The sequence below is a fragment of the Lepisma saccharinum genome, chromosome 25 (genome assembly GCF_977018435.1).
Source record: "Lepisma saccharinum chromosome 25, izLepSacc3.1, whole genome shotgun sequence".
Lineage (NCBI taxonomy): Eukaryota > Metazoa > Arthropoda > Insecta > Zygentoma > Lepismatidae > Lepisma > Lepisma saccharinum.
The window spans coordinates 18265971-18287040 of NC_139253.1; the positions used below are offsets into that span (position 1 = coordinate 18265971).

At 36.9% G+C, this 21070-nt stretch overlaps 2 protein-coding genes across 2 annotated transcripts; both read left to right on the plus strand.

The window, feature by feature from the left end:
- Positions 1 to 1122: 1122 nt before the first annotated feature.
- Positions 1123 to 2552, plus strand: tilB (touch insensitive larva B). Its single transcript, XM_083111298.1, has one exon. The coding sequence runs from the start codon at positions 1233 to 1235 to the stop codon at positions 2541 to 2543; it is 1311 nt and encodes a 436-aa protein (XP_082967424.1). The 5' UTR covers positions 1123 to 1232; the 3' UTR covers positions 2544 to 2552.
- Positions 2553 to 2764: 212 nt separating this feature from the next.
- Positions 2765 to 13661, plus strand: LOC145978591 (cytoplasmic 60S subunit biogenesis factor ZNF622-like). Its single transcript, XM_083111299.1, has 3 exons — positions 2765 to 3683; positions 4191 to 4301; positions 13374 to 13661. Exons 1-3 carry the CDS (start codon positions 2773 to 2775, stop codon positions 13483 to 13485), a joined length of 1134 nt encoding a protein of 377 aa, XP_082967425.1. The 5' UTR covers positions 2765 to 2772; the 3' UTR covers positions 13486 to 13661.
- Positions 13662 to 21070: the final 7409 nt, after the last annotated feature.

A 21070-nucleotide genomic window follows, 5' to 3' on the forward strand; every position in this document is an offset into this window, starting at 1 on the left:
AGAATTTCTTTGTTTCTTCAAACATAGTCGTTCAGAACTGCGCTGAAGGCAATGAGACAAGAGTCGGGAACCTCTCTCCTTCAAAGGGTTACATTTGCATGTAAAATATCCCTTCCTTCACCAAAATGTAGAAAAATGCGTAAGATGACTTTTAAAAGGCCGAAAAATGACTTAAACGGTTTAAAAAGTTTAAAAAATCACCTTTACTCCAAAAAGGGTCAAAAAATGCAAAAAAATGCCCTAACAAAAGCATCCCAATTTATTTCCTTACGTGTAAAACACGTTCCTATCTACTTACCAAAAAAAGATGCATTTGCATCAAAATCCTAGCCCTAGTTAATAGTTATTATTATTACAATAAAATAATGGTATTGTATAATTGTAATAGAAGACACCTGACGAAACAACATTAAACAAATATTTTATGCACTTTAGGATTGAGTTAACTGGGGTCTGGAACAACAGAGATATGGTCAATAAACATGAGAACACCAGTAAAGAAAAAAATGTTTTCTTTCTGATGACTATACAATTAATATTACAGTATAGTTTTTATGTTTAAATGTGAGAATATAGAGGTAAGAAAATTCATGAAAAATGTTCTTAACTGGGGGAATAGCATTCCACACGTCCACCGCCCTCCACATCATCAAACACTACGACCGTCTGAAATACAAATTTATAAAAAAAAAGGGGGTGGTACAAAATGCACAAAATATGCATTTGCATGATTTTGTTAATTTCTGGACATATGGCAGAATGAAAAATATATTTATAAACAACCGAAGAAAAATATCCTAATGATTACAACAAAGAACTATGCATAGGCAATACCGGTGCGGTCACATTAACAACGAAGCGTAAAAATCAGGGGTCAATCAATGTGAATTGGACTTTACTTACAAGTAACTTTTAACTTAATTCTTTCAAACACTGCCTTTCATGTCTCTTTTTAATTGACCATACGCGTATCACGCCTTTTTGACAAGGGCTTTCAACAATTCTCAAATACCAGGCGGGCCCACCTATAAGTTTTCCAGCGTTCCCCAAAGGAGCTTTTATCTTAGAAAAATAGTTGTTTTTTACCTTTGGATCCAATAATCAACGCATGCGTACGAAGAGATCATGCAGGAAGGACCAAAAGCGGAAAGATCCAGAAAATCAATAACGGAGAGAGTAACAGAGTGGGACTGAAACCGTTGACGTTTAATGAACATTATTCTGAAGTGAATATGGTCAGAATAACTGAGGAACTTGTTAGGAAAAGATCCGAACACAATGAAGGAGAGATTGGTTCATTGGAAGAGCTTTCGTTGCATCAAGAAGATATTGAGAAGATAGAATATCTTGATAAGTGGTGTAAGGACTTGCAGATACTTCTTCTGCAATCCAATTTGATTTCTAAAATAGAAAATGTGTCCAAACTTAAAAAGCTGGTGTATTTGAATTTAGCACTGAATAACATAGAAATTATTCAAAATCTGCAGGGTTGTGAATGTCTTGAAAAACTAGATCTGACGTTAAACTTCATTGGAAAGATAACAAGCGTAAAGAGTTTAAAGGATAACTACAAGCTTAGAGTACTCTATTTGACAGGAAATCCTTGTACAGACTTTGCATGTTATCGGGAATATGTTGTAGCTACACTTCCGCAGTTAGAATGTCTGGATGGACATGATATCGAATGTTCATCAAGAATCCAATCTCTCCAGTTGTATGAGAAAGTAAAGAAGAAGATTTCGAAATTTGAAGAAGATTACTGTGTTGAGAGAAACTGTCAAAGGTTGAGAGAGGAAAGTAAATATAGCGAAAATACTAATAGTAAAAATGCTAGCAATTCCACAACAGAAGGTTCTGAAGATAAAAAGGATAATTTTTGGAAGGAAATGACAGAACATAGCCCAGAAGCTAGAGTTTGGTTGGCAAATCAAATACGAGAGAGTAAAGAAGAACGAAACCACACCAAGGACGAACCACAAAAGAAAGAGCGACGATTATTTGCAAAGGATGGAAGGCCTCTAAATGTAAATGAGTCTCGAATTAACTTTACTATGAATGAGTGTGACGAAACTAACAGTATTCTATTGGATGTTACTTTGTACAAGCATATGGACACATCTTTGGTTGAAGCTGACGTTCAACCGAACTATGTCCAAATAAAGATTAAAGGCAAAATACTCCAAATTGTTCTCTTCGAAGAAGTTAAACCTGACGCTGCAACAGCCATTCGATCGCAAACAACGGGCCATTTATTGATTACCATGCCCAAGGCAAATGGTATTATCAAACCCAAGACACGCTGTTCACAGAAAACAAAGAAACTGAAAGATTCGAAAAATACAGTTAGCAATACTTCTTGTATGACAAAGCGGGAATTTCTTGAAATAGGAGCTCCAGATGACTTGGATTTTAGTAATATTGTAAAACGTCAGTCGACAGCTTCAAATGTGGATAATGATAAACGCAATGATAGCATATTGATGCAAGAAAAACAACCGTCGGCTGATTTTGAAGATAATACAGAAGTGCCTGCCTTAGAATAATTAAGGAAAATGTTTGTGATTTGTTATATTTAGTTGTCTTTATAATGCTGGTTTCGTTTATTAAAAATATAAATTTCATTATAGTTGCAAACATGACTTGAGCTGTAGTTGCACGTTTGAGACCAGTTGTTGAAAAGAGGAAACAAGTGACGAACGCTTTTAGAGTCATCCCATTAAGGATAATTTTCGGCACACGTTGGAAGTTTATAAATATTCAAGTTAGAAGATAATGGCAGCTCGTTTTACTTGTATAACTTGTCGAGTGGCATTTAAAGAAGCAGAGATTCAAAGACAACATTACAAAACAGATTGGCATAGGTATAACCTAAAAAGAAAGGTCGCAGAATTACCACCAGTTAGTGCTGAAAATTTCCAAAGTCTTGTAATAGCCGAGAAGAAGAAAATTCAAGAGAAAGAAAAGGAAATTGTGTATCATTGTGATGTGTGCAAAAAAAATTTTAATTCCAAAAATGCGTGTGCAAATCATTTGATGTCAAAGAAACATAGAGATGCAATGGCTGGTACACAAGATACAACCCATACTTCAGATTCGCAAACGCCGAATGAGTTAAATAACAGCATCGATAGTGCTGTCCTAATTCGTAAGAAAGTTGAGCATAAGAAAATTATGGAAAATGTGTCTGATGACTCCGAGGCAGAAACGGTAGATAGTGATGAATGGGAAGATGTAGAAGGAGGTGGGATACCCATTAATATCTGCTTGTTTTGTTCACACAAAAGTGCTAACATTACAAAGAAAATAAAACACATGACTGTGGATCATTCATTCTTTATTCCTGATGTAGAGTATATAGTAGATATGAATGGGCTTCTTGAGTATTTGGGGGAGAAAGTTGGAAAATGGCATATGTGTTTATGGTGCAATGAAAGAGGAAGATCATTTTATTCAACGGAAGCTGCTCAGCATCACATGCGAGACAAAGGCCATTGCATGATGTTACATGAAGGGGAGGCATTGGCAGAATATTCAGCATTCTATGACTACAGTTCAAGTTATCCTGACCAGAGTGTAAACCCGGAAGAGGAAATTAGTATTCCAGTGCTCGATGATAGTGGTTACCAATTAACCTTGCCATCCGGACAAACTATAGGTCATCGATCGTTATTTAGATATTACAGGTTTGTTACAGGTTCACATATTTTGTAATTTTTCTGGCCCTGTGGCTGAGCACATTAAGTGGTTGACTTTCGATCTTGCTACTGAAGTTCCTAGGTTCCAAGTTCCATTATGAACATGGGTTTTCCTTGTGAGTGTCCCTTCACCAATTTCATCTAACCATCACTCATTCTCATTGCTGGGATTAGTGAAAAGTGATGCTAATTAACAAAAACACAAATATTTTGTCATTGTTGTAATGTTAACAGTTACATACATAATATGGTAAATGTCTGTTATATCGGAGACGAGGTGCGTGAGTTTCAGTACTGTATATTTTGGCGCATACCGTATATATTTTATCAGTAAATTTATTAGTAATTTTGGCGATATTATTAAGAGTACCGATTAATCTGTCCCACCCTTTATATCCATACATGTAGTATTTTTGTGACTCTTTGACAGTTTGCAGTTTGTTTAATGTTAATAATAGTTAGTTAATAGTTGTTAATAGTTAATTTTCATTCCAGGCAACACCTCAAGCCAGAGTCCATTGTTGAGTCTCAGAAAACATCACGGCATGTTATGAAATTCTACAAATCTCTTGGGTGGATAGGGACGGAAAAGCAGACAGTTGTAAGGTAAGTTGCAGTATCTACATTGGTGCTGAAAATTAAATGCAAAAACAAATTACATGTGGTTTTCTGTTTGCCAGGTCAAGAGATACGAAAACATATTTATTATGTTCCTCCAACGGGCGTCATGATATATGTAGTCATTTTTTTATTTTTTTTTATTTTTAGCATTGTTAAAGTCATCTGAAATAGCTTGCAAAGTTAGACTTACTGTTTAGTGGATGGCTGGTACAGAGGGATGCACAAGTATTGCTCGATATATTGTCCATGGCTTCTTTCATTAATTTTCTCATGCTTCTGTGTGTTTTTAAGGAATGGATTTTAATGTATGCTGGTGCAGAGGTTGTAAACAGCTTGTTTAATGCTTTGTTTACCAATGGTGTAGCATGAGCATTTTAGGTGGGAATGCCAAGTCCAAAGGAAGGCTAAACGCCCTTTTTCGCCTAATAGTTTACTTTATGGGATTAGTCGATATAAGTATTGTCTATTTGAAAGTACAATTTTCATTGTGTTTTGTTACATGAAGTGGGCCGGCTTCCGATAAAATATGATCCATGCATAGCAAATGAGATGCCTCACTTTGCAACAAAGGTTTGGAAGACTGGCATTTTATAGCTTTTTTAATTAGGTTGTTCAACTCAGAATACCTCACGCCATTCTGAGTCTTTTGCCCAAGACATAGTGCATGTGTAGGAGAACTATTGTTTCTCTCAGCACACCCAGCTAACCAAAGAAACCTTTCGGCATGATGCAAGTCATTAAAAAAAATTACCAGAATCATAAGCGCTTCTACAGGGTGTATCAGAAGTCCCTTACCACCGCTTGTAAAATCTGCAGTGATGTATTTTCATGGAATTTGATGTGGGCGATACAAAATATGCCTAGGGGGACACCTTTTGGAGTGTATCACTGTGATGGCCGCCATCTTGGTACCACAATCTTGAATTCAACTTTTTTATTTAAAATGATATTTGGGTCATGTGATACATGACCATAGGCTAGAATTTCGTCGGGATGTCAAAGCAGATTTCATGTAACTTCATTTGGTGAAACGTTATTGGCAACTGAAAGTGATGTTTACCTGTTACAGAATGTGCTCCAAATGTTCTCCGTGCTGGGCAATGCATGTGTGCAGACGCTTCTCCCAATGTCTGTGGACACCCAACAAGGTATCTGGTGAAATTTGCCCAAAGGCAGCCATGATACGTTGTTTCAGATGACTAAGATCACGAATTTTCACACCATATACCATAGCCTTAATGTGTCCCCAAAGGTAGAAGTCCGTAGGAGTTAGGTCTGGTGATCGGGCAGGCCATTCAACTTGCCCACGTCGACCAATCCATGCCCCAGTGTTCATCCAGGTACTGAAGCATCTGGATGCCATAATGGGAAATGTACCATCTTCCGACATCAGAGGGGGCAGTATCTGTTCCTGTAGCAGCCCCAGGTATCGTACCGCATTTAAATTTCCTTGAATTAAAAAAGGACCGATTATCCGTGTTCCCCATATGCCTGCCTGCCTGCAGTTGTCCACTACACGGTCTGTCCAAGACTATGCCAGTCTTCTCGAATTTAGTTAATAACTGTGCCACTGCAACATGTGACACAGGGTGACATTCTGGGTGATGCAGGTGAAATCTGCAGCCACTGCACGGGCACTTCTCCCACCCCAAAGTTTGACGATCTGGATGCGTTCGTCAGTTGTTAACGGCATGGTTCAGCACCTGCAACAAACAGGTAAACATCACTTTCAGTTGCCCATAACTTTTCACCAAATGAAGTTACATGGAATCTGATTTCAGATTTGACATCCTGACGAAATTCTAGCCTATACATGGCCTACCTATCATTTTAAATAAAAAAGTTGAATTCAAGATGGTGGCCGACCCCGTGACATACTCCAAAAGGTGTCCCTCTAGGCCTATTTTGTATCGCCCATATCAAATTCCATGAAAATACATCACTGTGGATTTTTACAAGGGATGGTAAGGGACTTCTGATACACCCTATAGAACAATATAATCCACCAAGCTTTCTGAAACCTCGGAAAATATGTGAACTAACCGGCCTCCCCCACCCCTTCTTTCATCCCCGATGTTTGCTCTGGCGCTGGAATCGGGTTTCGAAAGTAGCAATGTAAATTGTGACAGTGGCAGTGAAAGTTTGAATTCTGACCTCTCCAGCATAGGCACCTTATAATCTGCCTCCAGGCCAACCGGAGGCAAGAACCCAAAATTAAGTTCCTTTTTTTTAAAAAAAAATATTAATCTTATGTATTTAAATTGTTGACATCCTTCTGCAAGACAGCTGGTGTTTTTAACTTTAGTGTCCCCCTCTCTCTTATGCTATGTTATTTGAATTACCACATCTAGAAACGAAATTTAATATTCGGTCTGCACATTTGTTTACTTGCAAACCTTTCACGGCACACGCCCACTTCTAGATTTGGCAACACAGGGGGAAAACACATGTTTCTGCCATTCCTTCCCTTGCCCCAGTGTTCCCGAGCTCCCCTCCTAAACATTCGACACTAGCACCACTTGTTTCTGGCCAGAGTTTCAAATAGGTTGGTGGATCTATAGTAAGACACATTTAAGCTTTTCTGCCACTTTATGCAAATCATGAAATTTAATATTGTAAGTGATGATATTGGTGAAGTTTAAGGGAAACTCACAAAGAATACCCATGCTAACCACTCTGCCACAGAGGACGGTGGATGATCCACCTATCGTACATTCTACTGACGTAACAGTGCCGGTTAGTAATTCAGACTACTGTCCGACATACATGACGAGACATAAACAAACCTGGTAAATACGTTAAAATAATTCCGTCCAGAGATCATTCGATGTTAAGAGTTTTGCAATGAGCACTAAACATTTATATTGACAAAATATAGAGGTTTTAGATATTAACGAACAAATAAACTTTCTGCGGGTTAAGTGGTAGAGCAGCCACAGGCTGAACTTCACCCATGAATAAATAATCTGTTTCTAACCTTTCATACCGTGAGGAATGAAAACTCTGACAAAAACTGTGTTTAGTTTTTAATGCACATCGCTGTTCGTGCGATAAATAGCACAAAGAAGTTATATATTCGAGTTTGGTAAAGTTACGTGAGTTATATTGCGTATTGCAGCATCACATGGCACGAGCGTGAATAACCGGGTAGGTTTGTCATCTGCATCGGAAAGCAGGAAGGGTCACATGAGCCCTAGAACCAATCAGGTGCTCCATACACCAGCATACGAGAGAGCATTTTGCACGTACTGTAGAGATCCAAGCTTTCCCTCTAGGCAGGCAGAGTCCTCCCAGGCATCTAGCCAGCAAAAGGCATTAGAAAAATGCTATAACGAGAGCTGTTTAGCGGGCCATTGTAGGCATACTGAGATAAATAGCTAGGGAGACAAATTTATGGTAAATAAAAACTCAGGAGAGCGGTAAATAAAATGTTAGATCAGCGGTATTGATAAACTACTTCATTTTTATATACTGTACACATACACAAGTACTTAGGTGTCCAACCAAAAAGAAAACATCAACACAAAATCACTTAGTTTCTAAATTGCATATTCGGGGGACGAAAGGAATGCATCTTGACAGGGAGCGAAGTTTTTGAACAGATTATGTGCATGGGGAATCCCAATTTGCAGTGTCTTCCTGATGTGATCGAAGATAAAACGTTCTTCAGCTGCAAGTGGTAGGAAACGTTAGGCAAACATTTTGTTACAAATCGACAGTTTGCGCGCACAACCTCGATTGCCGGTTTTTGCATGTTTTCTACTTAATTTGATGATATTTCATGGTTGTTTCACGAAAAAGCGTTCATTTTGTGGAAATGCACACATTTCGCATTACTTCGCAAATAAAACTAAAGCATATTTCATCATTGGGGGTGTAGTTATGTGCAGAATGTTCAAAATTGAATCTTTTTTTTCACATTTCGCGCATCGCAAAAATTCAATGTCCCTATAAATAGCTATTATAATGTCATATATACCGTGCGTCCATTTCGATCTTCAGCCGAGAGATCGGGAGAAGCGTGGTGGGCGGCGCTGACGGAGATGCCGACATTTGCATCCTGTAATGACCGCTTATTTTTTATGGACATATGCATACATTCATATAGATATTGCAAAACGAGCGCTAACCTGTGTTATAATTCATCATCTGTAATTCATCCAAGTTCTGCCCTTATATACACAAAAAAATATGCTTTAGAAACGATGTTAAGAGCCACAGATAATGAAACATTTTAATCATAGTTTTGACCAGTAACGTCCTGCTTAAGTTTACATCCTTGAAAGAGTTTTGTGTCGATCGTTTGGAGGTTTCGAATGTGCAACACTGTATCAAGATTACGCTGCAGACAAAACCGTTAAAAGTAAATGGTTTTCATGAGCTTCCTTGCAATCCGAAATCTCCGAGCTCGAGTTTTTTGTTCCTTCGTGACTTGGTGAAGACAGAGCTGTGAATATAGTGGCGAGCAGATGTAAACCAAGAGCGTGTTAATTTCGTACTGTGCGCAAGAGTGATATTCTTGGTTACTTGCCGTTACTTGTTTGTGTTATTGCAGTGTGTATGTGTGTTGTGTCAGTGAGACGATTGGAATGCCAGCCGCAAGGTTCACCTTAGAACAAATAATTCTTATGTATGACACTTACGTGAAAACAGACTCGTGTCGAGACGTGTGAAGGCTATTTGTACAGAAATTCCTAGGTGTTTCACCTCCACATAGAGATACGGTTAGACATCTTGTCCTTAAATTACGAGAAACTGGATTGTTAAATTTTGAAACACCTAAGCAAAAACGACTGATTCTAACCGAAGGAAAACTCGATGAAATTGGTGCAGCATTAGAACGTTCTCCAAAGAAACCTCTACGCCGTGTTTCACAGGAGATGGACGTGTCAAAATCATCAGCACATACAGCTACTAAGCTACTAAAATTAAAACCGTACCCTTATAACACAGGTTAGTGCTCGTTTTGCAATATTTATATAAATGTATGCATATGTCCATAAAAATAAGCGGGCATTACAGGACGCAAATGTCGGCATCTCCGTCAGCGCCGCCCGCCACACTTCTCCCGATCTCTCGGCTGAAGATCGAAATGAACGCACGGTATATCAAACACATATAAAATTATTAATGTTTTACCCACATTTATATACCTATTTTAAATCAGGAAACTCCAGGCGTATTGGCATTCAATAACGTTACGCCACTGTTATTTACATTCTTGAAGCTCTCCGTGCATAAAACTATGAGAATATACATGGTGATGGACAATTTGTAGGTAATACTTATGGATCCCACTGTACCATGTGACAGTAATTAACTTGTTATTTATTAGAAAATACAGACAATGTTTCTGTTCAGTCTTTGTTATGCATTCATGTACACATGAAGGTAGTACATACTTGAATTACACACAATACAAGTAGTGTATGTTTGTTAAAAGCTTTATTCATTTATTTTTGCTACAGATATTTAAACTCAATTTTTGATGTAACGTTTTGTGAGTACACATGCTCCCATCATCAGACATTTATTTTTAGTTTGAATAATAATAATAGAATTGTCTGATGAAGGGAACATGTGTTCTGAAACGTTACATCAAAAATGTGTTTCAATGCTTGTTAACAGGGACAAAACATTTGTCCTAGGAACTTCAATTTGTTTTATTTTGAATGGAATAGCCATACCTTTCACAGCAAATAAAATTTTGATATTCCATCTCAATACAGATTCAATTAACAGAGGAAAATGATAATTTTTTCTCAAACGAAAATTCCAGGAAGCATGGTAATAGTAATTAACTATGTGTGGTAAATTTTGCTTGTATTGTAGAATTATTTTTCGTGCAGTTTACAGTTTTTACAAGCACATAAACACAATTTTTGCTGTTATGTTTCAGGAGCATGTTTATGTGCTTGTAAAAACCATACACTGCAAGAAAATTATGTTGTAAATGATTGTCATTGGATGATTCTTTTGTGCACCACTGGGCAATTCTCTGAAAAGTGAAATCACACTATCAAATAAAGTTTCAATGTTAATTTTTTATTCATAGTATTTAGGTAAACTACAATCTAAACCATCATGAAAAAAATATGTAAATTTTAGAAAATATTTATAAAAAATATCTGTAAAGGTGAATGTCAATTTACAAGTGAAAATCTCTGAATTGAATGTGGAATTACAGAAATTAGTGTTTTATAAACTGCAAAACTGGTATTTTTAAGTACCCTGCAGTCTTGTCCCTTGCATCACGCAAAATATTAACGTTTTTCTTGTGGAGCAAGTATTTTTTATAGGAGAACATTTCCAAACTAAAATATACTTTTAATACACAGCATAAATACTAGAAAGGTAATTATTACAATTTCATACAAGCCACTAAAACACCAGTGCAAACAGTTTGTGTGTCCCGTGCATCACACTTCAAATCGTAACATCTCAAATCTTCGTCTGTTCTCTGGAATGAACTAGGAAATATGGCCATATTATTCTTATAATAAGTTATCAGTATCCAAAGGCCAGTTCCAGTGGTTGGTATCACCAGCCGTCACCATTACGGATATCTCATTTTCATCACCCACATTTTCTTGTAACTTCGCCGGCATAGTGTTCATCATCATATCTTACTCTGACCCAGTCACCCTTGCTATATAGCCTGCGCTTGCATTCACATGAACTTCTAATTCAGGAATCAGAGCATTCTCAAGGTTATATAGACCTCTACCTGGAATAGCTTTTGTACTGCTACATACTGATTTGATGCCTGCAGTTGTCTGAGCATCATCCCAACTTCTCTCTCGTGAAATTGCATCTATATTTATCATTTTTTTGGAATGACATTTCTAATTACTTCTGAAGAATCTGAAACAGTCTGTACAATTGGTACAGATTTACTTTTACTCATTTCATGAGTACAAACAAGTGATTTTGCTTGTCCGCCAATTCCACCCTTACGTGAAGTTGCAAAATACTTTCAGATGAATATATTTCTGTATTTATAACAAAGTTCTTGCAAAAACAAGGCCATACATCTATTTTTGAATTCTGAAGATAGTCAATCTGACCATATAACTTTATCAGTATTGGGGATGTGCCTGATTTTGGATCAGTTGTTTCATATAGAGTGCCAACAAAGCAAGCAACAGTATTTGTTACCTTAAACCTTGTATCTGAGCATACAGCTTATGACTGACATTCACCTGGAATGTTGAAGCTGCTGTGAACAATGTTACACCTTCTCTGGTCCAAAGTACAGGATACAGGAATTTAGTCCTACACTGCTATCAGCAATACCATTATGCAGAATTAAATAACAGATAGTAGAATAGATTATAAGGTTACCTTTGTTATAGGTTTAAAATACAAAATCTGTTGTCCTTGAGATGCTTTTAAAGAAGTGTTGCCACCTTTTGAGAGAGTTTAAGGAGCCAGATATTACCTGCAGTGGAGTGACAATAAGGAAGAGAAATGTCCCGTGCATTACACAAGAAAGAAAAAGATTTAAAATTTGTTTTTATGAATATAATAATGTTGTTCATTGGGTATTGTAGTACAAAATCCATAGCAAGCTGTGTCTGTATATGGTACTCTGGAACTACTTCACATCACAAAAATAATAGATTAAAATGAACTATGTGCTTCTCACATTCTTTTCTGAGTCCCGTGCATCACATTGTTTTTTTATTTAATTTTGCATTGTTAATTTGAGAAAGGATTTTATTTCCTGTTGTATGATACACAATTACCACGTATTAAAACACTGAATGTGATAGTTGTTCTGTACCATGTACTTTTGGAGCCAAGATGGCCACCACGTTATTCTCTGGACACTAGTGCCTAGTAAAGTGGACAGTAAAGAGTCTGTGAAGAGAGAAGCGACGCGATGTAAGATGTATTGCAGGTTGGCTGCAAGTACTGTATATTATGCAACGAATACATCAGTTCTACGTAATTGAGTGTCCTTATTGTGTGTACTAGTCTATCTACAGCATCATTAACCTTCCTGGATATGCTACAAAACAGCATCCGAAACAAGAAGAGTGTTTCTTGTTGGATGACGGGCACGAACAATAGTTCAGTGCAATATCAATTAACCAACACACCAGACTCATTTAACCATATACGAATGTCCTGTGCATCACGCAGAGAATTGCCCCACCACACGTTTGAAAAGTGCAAGCTTCAAAAACTCACATGTAAAGAGGCTTGTATGTGTAAAGAGGTCTCATTTGCTAGATGTTTATACTGTTTATACTTATTATTATGGACTGGTGTGGAGATTTATTTAAGTACTTGGTAAACCTGGAAAAGTCAAGTAATTTCCTTTGGAAAAATAAGTGAAATCTGAAAGGAAATATGTCGTAAGATTTTGCACATGAAATTATGCTGGATTTTTCTCCGATACACTTCTCGGAATGTTATTTGATCACCCTGATATATTTCCAAGTGCAGAAAACCATTTACATGGTTACATAACTCGTGAGTGCAAGCTGAGAGGAGTGACAAACTCTTTTAGCAGATGACAAGCAAGGTGAAAGATTTACAAATGTTTGATTAATTCATGTTAAATCTTCAATAAGTATCTCCTTCAACTAGGCAGAGAATATTCATCAAATTCTGCATCGAATTAATAATTTCAATTTGAGTACATAAGTAAACAATTTTATTTTTAATCAATAAGTATGCTTCATATGCAGCAAATCTGAATGATGCATGGAACGAAGAAAGACTGAGTAAATGAGATTTGATCCAGTAAACTCCCATTCTTTGAAAGAAAAAGTCAGTTGGGCACTTTATTGTTCTGTAATATTATCAGATACAATTTTTTTAAAATGTGCAGATGTTTCAGGAAGCAACCCATGTCTGTTCAGACTTGATTGCTATTTCCTACAGATGAGCCATTGCCAGTGCAGTGTTTCAGACCTTACAAAAATTCTTGTGCTTTCAACCTCAATAAGTATAATTGTAAATATTGTCTAACATTATGCCACTAATTTAAATTTTCCATGCGACTATAATATTAGGTATGTCTAATGAATTTTCATTTCTCTACAGGAAAGCAAAAGATATGCAGTACATGCACAGAATTCAGTCTAAATATTGCATGCAATTAGGAGTGAGGGCCAATAAACTACAAAAGCATTTCAGACCACAAGTAAACTTTTGAAGAGGAGAAGATTTTCCAGTGGTTGTTTACAGTGGGATACGATTGTTCTTTATGAAACCAGGAAATATGGAGACCTATAAGAGTTTTTTTTTTTTTTGCATGAAACTCTGTTTGTTTACATGTTGCTTGTTATAATTTTAAGGTGATTGGAGTTAATAAACAATTCTACTGAGGAACCTTATCCTTTCATTTTACTTGGATAATTGTTTACAATAATCATTTGTTTAACCCTTTAAACCCTTCCCTGTGTAATTTTCTGACAAAATGCTTTCCCGCTCTGTGTATTTTTTTCTGAGTTTGCGTAGTAATATTTTTAAGTAGCTACTGCTTCAGCACAATTCATCCGAGTATCATGGTTCATACGTCTCTCTCTTCAGAATAGAACAGGCTTTCAAATGGTACCACACACATGTGTACATCAAGTATGAGGAAAAGGAAATCGAGGATAATTCTGGAAATTTTGCAATCCTGTTTAACAATACTATTAGATACCAGTGGTGGCAATTGGGTTCCAGAACGGGGAGGACAAGGTGCTAAAACTGGGGGGGGCAAAGACAGTATATTTCCCTTTGTAGAAAAAAATTAGCATAGTGTGGCGGCAAATGTGGCAAAAAGTAGGGAGGCATACTGCCCCCTCCCTTATCGCTGCTACTGTTAGATACTATTAGAAACTCGAACTTAGGAAAAACAATCTGAACATGAACACTTTTCTTGGCACTTGGCATGTTTCCTCTTTGCCATTTTACACGCCAAAACCAACAATAAAGTACCAACAGTTCAAATAATGCAACATGAAAAAATTGACATAAAGCAACTTACTAAAGGCGACACACAAACGAATCATGTTTGCACTTTGTCAGCATAACACAAAAACAGTTTACTTTCCTCTGAACTACCACTTCTTTTTCTTCTTCTGAAAATCGTGACTTAATAAGAGGTCGTTGCTTCTTCAATACCAACATGCAATCCATGGAATCCTGTTGCTATGAAGAATGTGGATCCATATACTGCGTCTGTATGTTTCACCAACAAAAAATGTATTATTCCGTTCAACACAAGTTACTTCAGTCAGAGATGTTCTTGGGTGTAATATTACGCCCAACATAGAATAAGCTATAGTGACCAAGGGCGTAATATTTTGGGTATGACAGATATGTCTGTCCTCGACATTCACTGGCTCATATCTCCTGCGTATGACTAGCTATGCACCTATTTGTTTTTATTAGTTCACTCTTCAAAAGCCCCAGAATATTTAACTTGCAATAATCACCTCGAGGTGGAGACACTGCTTCCATGTTGGCACACTGCTAGCTGTGTTTATCTTCCACTTGTATATAATAGAATGTATAATCTGTGCTCGGTGCCAAGGTGTGCCAATTCAGGAGCGGCCTGAGCATTTTTCTTGATTTAGTGATAGAATTAGGTTAATTTAGGTTGCTTATCTAATGGCAACGATGAGGATGATTGCAAAGGACACCCATGCTCAGGTTGGGATTCAAACATGGGACTCGTGGTTCTTGCAATTTTAAGTCTTGCATTTTACTACGTTGGCTTAAAGTAGCAAAAGGATTTAAGGGAATTAACCCACTTAATGGATTAATGAAGCAGCTTAAAATGACTTCTTTTGGATAAAGTATAAAAATCAGTAGAGAAGTAGTAGTTAAATGAGATATGATTAGTTTAAATTTGTGTAAAATTACTGAAGTCTTGCTATTCCAAAAGTTTATTGTCCTCCCAAAAATTAGAAGAAAAGGTTTAAACCATATAATCGGTGATATCTGATATTTATCTATTAAGTCATATCAAGCAAAAATATTTAATTTGTAAGGTATATACTGCCCTTTATGTGATTTAAAGCTAGTGTTATGTATGCCAAAACATGCATGTCTATCTGCTTCCAAATAGAAGTGCTGAAATTCCATGTAAATGCTGTAAGGTACACAAATTGCCACAATATTGATTAATTCCAAATCAAAATAAATTCTTTAATAAAACAGTTGTTTCATAGAGTGACCACAAGGAAAAGAACCTTTGGTGAAAAGTCTTTCTGCACCTTTCCGCTTCATCTGTTCAACTCTCATGGAAGCATGCTCAACTCTGTCCCTCCCTTTGACGATGCACAGGAGTCGTAAGTCTGCACAGGCTCTTTGGCCTGTGGTTCCACTATAGAAATAATTGCACATTTTCTAAAAATGAATTTTGGGTAAGGCTTGAATAGATTTTCAGTAAGGTTAAACTGTAGTTTATGTATATTACTAGCCAGAGGACGGTATTTTTATGACTGCGATAAAGGAAGATGTGGCACAGTCTACTATAATGTTGGTACATGTATTCTCATGTAGAGTTTCTTTGTTGAGCTGTAAAAATGTGTTCATGCCTACAGATTTTGGTCCCAAATTCTAAGGGGAGGTCTAACTAATATGGGCTAAAGCAGGGGTTCCCAAACTTTTTCGTTTCACGGCACCCTTAGCATTTCAAGTTTTTTTCATGCCACCCTAAGTGTTTCAAGATTTTTTTCCGCGGCAGGTCAGATTGTAGACCTATCTAACACTTGCAACGTTCAGTTAGTATGGTTAGGTTGCTTGTCTTAAGTTAAGAAATAAACACATGTTTCAAATTCAGTAACATTGTACACTTAAAAAGTACTAAATAAGCACATACATTGGAATAAGTATCATTTCCGTTACAATATTAGAACATTTTGCAGCACCCCTGTAAGTCATCCACGGTGCCGTGGTGTACACTTCGGGAACCACTGGGCTAAAAGTTATTTACTTAATGCTTTACTAAAGTATAATTTTACAGTTATACCCAAAGGTAAATCACTATGTAGGTTTCTGTTCCATCATATACAAAATTACCTTTTTGCACGAATCTTTTGTGTTAATTAAAATACAATAATTGTATTATTTGCATTTCCTAAGCCATTATTTAGTGAAATAATACCAAAAACTTACTGTTCATATTGACAGTACAAAGTATGCCATAAAAACCACTTCAAGACCCTGCAACAAGGAAACTAGAAATGTTGGAGACATGAACATGGGACATGATACTAATGAAGTGTGTACTGGTACATTATCAAAAATATAATTTAGCTTGCCTAACTACCCATTTTCTGGGTTAGGCTCAAAACTTTTCAGTCACCCCACGTATGAAGACTTATGTGCCAGAAACATAAATAAAGCACATGTAAGTCTTCATATATTTATTGTAATTAATGATCATTGATAGTGTGTAATTTTTACTTTTCAAGTACCAGTAACTAACTCGGTTACATTTAAAAAGTAACTTTCTGTACACCTGCTACAAATGCACATGAGCATGAGAATGTCTACAAGTAAGAATGTCACCAGGTTATGAGAAAAGTTTGATGCACATGTTTCTTTTGGAAGTGGTTATGTTTGCAATTATGAAGAGGAGGACCTAACCGAGATAAAAAATCATCTGGATTAGGAATGTGTTTTGCTGGTCACTTAGGAAAAGAACTTTTCAGGATTTAAGAGTGGCATTGTGGCAAGAACTCTCCTACGAAAATTAGGATGTTTGATCTCCTTAGATTGGTTTGTTATACAGGGTGCGTAAGATATTTGAGGACATATTGGAGGTAGTACGAAAAGCATCCATTCTAACAAGCAACAAAATATATTGATACAAAGCTTTGTACACAGGCATGCCCGTACCCAAGGGGGGGCCATGCCCCCCTTCTCGAACCATGACATATTTAATGCGAACCTATAAAAACCTACAAAAATAACATGGCAATTGATCCTTTCAATTTCAAATAATATGCATGTAAAAATGCATTTTGTAAAATTTTTTGGTCGCTTCGCTAGCAATGCCTGGTTTTCTTGCAGTCTCAGAGCTGTAGCTAGGGGGTGCCAGGATTCAGGGACCGAACGATCTAAATGAAGAAAGTTGTAAAAGAGAGAATGTCATGGCGACCCATGAGATTATTTGCACCCTATTTTATATTGTCTTCAATTAGCAAAAAAATGATTATAATTTTTTTTTGGATCACTTCACACGCAATATTCTCATTTTCTGTGATGCAGTGTAAATTACCAGAGAGAGAGAGAGAGAGAAGTAAGACCAAATATGTACTTCAGACTGTAGCTTCTAATTCTAAATATTTTTGTCTTAAATGCATGAACAATTATTTTGAGGCAGAGGAGCATGCACATGTGAGGGAAAATTTATATAATATTTGCTGTTGGTTTATTAATGAGGTAGATGAATTGATTATGTAATGTATTTAAATAATATATATTCTATATGCATTAAAGAAATTTTGATTACATACAGAATTTAGTGTTAACATCTTGCATATGTATTTTCTTATTTTATGTCGCTTCATGTTGCATATGTATAAAACAAATATTGTACATGAAAGTTATACATATGATATGTAAAAAAAATATTCGGAATGCATTTATCATGAGTCTTCCATCTTCCAAAAATACAGTTTGTGTGCTTGTTTTCCATTATTAGTTAATGTGAAATTAAACGTGTTGAAAAAATATTTCGAACCCTTTGTTCCAACACAAATGCTTTAGCACAGACTTTTATCCCCTTTCTGTGTGATTTACGATGATTATAATGTATTTGATACTAAAACATTGTCCATAGTATTACTATATCAGATTTTCAATTTGCAGTTGTAGATGATACCACAAACTGCTTGAATTAAGATGAGATGGGGTGCACAACCGATTGTTCATTTATTATCCACATTTCTTAAATGCTAAGTTTTCTTTTCATCGGATTCAACAGATAAGAGTAGGTTCATAATATTTCTTCAATGTCTACATATAGGCAAAGGGGGTGCAAAAATACTTCTCATCTTAGGTGCTGAAATATCTAGCTTCAGCTCTGATAAGACAATGTTCCCTTTCGAGAGACCATTAACAGATTTACACCACTATAGCAACATGACACAATAAAAGTATGAAATTTTATTGATCATTATTAATAGAAAGCAATAATTAAATAAAATGTAACACTTATTAAAATCATTTCACCTATCTTCTAAGTTCTTCACATTTGGAACGTTTACGTATACATGTGAATGAGAGAGAGAGAGAGAGATATGTGGAAGCAGAGAGAGATGTGGAAGCAGAGAATTTCGGGCTTGGCCACCACCTCAAAAAAAACCTGAGTACGGGCCTGTACACAGGTGCAGTGATGGTTAAAGTACAGGGTTATTTAATGTAACTGCCTTCAGTCGCAATGATTGCTTCTTCCATGTGGGACCGGAAGCATTAACATGCACAAATCAAATTGTCCTTATTGATGTTGGACATTACTCGCATATTGGTGACCTTTAGGGAATCAGTTGTATTGTGGGAATGTCGATTATCCTCCCATTCATCAACGCCCCACATATAATTGCCCAGGTGATTTAGGACTGTTGAGTTAGGAGGCCATATGTTTGGTGTGATGTGATTGTGCAGAATGGTTGCCATCCAATCTTGGGTCATCAAAGCATTGTGCATAGGTGCAGAGTCCTGCTGAAACACATGTGGCCTTCTTGCTGTCTATCCAGGGTTTCACAACTGTTTCCAGCTCCTCAATGTAGCCAGCAGCATTCACCTGAAGACCCAGTGGAAAGAAGTAGGGTGGCATGTCATGTCGTTCTCTACTCACCACCAACCATCGCAGTTGCCGAAAACTTCGTGTGGATAACAGGGGAGACATCGGAAGAATCCACACATAACCACATTAAATTTCTCCTGTTCACCTTTTGATTCCAGTCAACTTTTTTTTTTCATCGAAAATAAGAAAAAGAACAGATCAGGACAAGTTCTTCCAGATGTTTCACTTTGTTCAGCAATCACTTTGCTAAGAGCAGTTGTTGCTCTTGTGTGTGAGCAGACATGAACTGACCGTTTCCCATCACATAGGACTTATATTATAGTAAATGTCCTCATGCACCACAATGCAGATTGTGCCATCAGATACCTGGAAATCTCTGGCAAATGGTCCTCGTGGACGTTCCGGCATTCGAGTGCACGAACTGTGGTGTCTGCATATGCATACTGTCCGAATGCTATGAATGATTTTTGCACTTTGCTACAGCTGACACGTTCCAACTCCTTCCAAACTTTATGCACAAATGACCTGGTGACTCCAAAACCATGTAATCTCAACATTGTTGCAATACATGCAAAGTACAGCAATCACAGAATGCGGTTTCATCTCTTGGGTAGGTGATAAGTCTGTCATTGATGCTCTTCAAAGATAAAAGTACAGCAATTAGTTCGCTCAAAAATATAGTTGAGCAATCACATGTCCTCAAATACCTTACGCACCCATATTCACCTTTCAAGTATAGCACACCCATTTTTTCCTGGCCCTTTTCAAAGCAATTTGTGTCTAGTAGAAGCCTGGGGCTATAACCTCTTAATCCAAGCTGCAGTTTGTTTATTTTTGCCACTTTTTGTGAAAGTGAAGATGAAAATGAATGGTGATAAGATGAAACTGGTACAAGAGCAATCAGAAACGCACATGGACAGGATACAATACAGGCGTTACAGAGGATTTTGCTGGTTGTGACTCCAGAGCCTTGTTAGTCTGCAAAATTCAGTCCAGGGTGTATTACTTGAGGGAGAGGTTAACATTTGGATGCTTTCCGAAAAGGTCACCCCATACAATCTAGCTGTGCCGCTGGTAATAATATGTAAAATATAAATTGCTTATTTTTGATACCCGGTGGAGGCACATAGTGGTTTTGATCCCACTTTAAACTGTAGGTCCAGTCCCAATTAACCTTACTGTGCAAGAAGGGGACTTACAACACCAACTCAACTCATAAATTGGTTATTAATTAGCTGTGTAAGAACTGGTGCTTCATGTCGAAAGTTAAGTGGTTCATCACCTTACTTCATCATCATACTATCACCTATCTTCACTTCGAACTCTATATTTATTGATATCGTTTTTTTCTTTTCTTTTTGTTTTTTACGTTAATTTTTTACTAATTCTCGCATTTTAGAGACTAACTTATTTAATATCCTTGAAGAAATAACACTCGTTCTACTTCCCCTGTCCTAAACTCCTAACACATTACACCATTGTTCTATTACTAACATACTGATTATATAAATATGTATTACTTTATTGCACTACTAACACATAAATCTTAGGCCGAAACAATCTTGATACACTATATCCATGAGGCGTTAACTAGTTGTGGGTTATCGCCTCAAACATGTACAATTGAAAGTATCAATAAAGAAGGAGGGAAAGAGAAAAGGGGGAACCGAAATTCAATGGATATGACGCTCTGGTTTATTTTAAAGGCACCAGGGCACTAAGCGCATGCCTCTGAATTTATGCGGGTGGAGGTTGGGCGTCTTCAGAGGTTCTCACCTTTTTTCTTTCTTTTCTTTTCACTTTCGATCTCTCAACCAAAGGTCGCGGGTTCGAGTCCCTACCTGGGTATGGATGTTCTTTATGAGTGTTACTTCATCGAATCATCATCATCATCGTCGCGATTATCCAAGAGCGGAAGAAACCCGACAAAGTAATAAAAAATACAAATACAGATCTAGAAGTTAAGATAGTTGTTTTTTTCAGACTTCAT

Coding starts and splice junctions, on each gene's coding strand:
- tilB (XM_083111298.1), top strand. CDS start 1,233: ATGGTCAGAATAACTGAGGAACTTGTTAGGAAAAGATCCGAACACAAT.
- LOC145978591 (XM_083111299.1), top strand. CDS start 2,773: ATGGCAGCTCGTTTTACTTGTATAACTTGTCGAGTGGCATTTAAAGAA. Junction 3,684..4,190: donor TCGTTATTTAGATATTACAG/GTTTGTTACAGG, acceptor TTTTCATTCCAG/GCAACACCTCAAGCCAGAGT. Junction 4,302..13,373: donor GAAAAGCAGACAGTTGTAAG/GTAAGTTGCAGT, acceptor ATTTCTCTACAG/GAAAGCAAAAGATATGCAGT.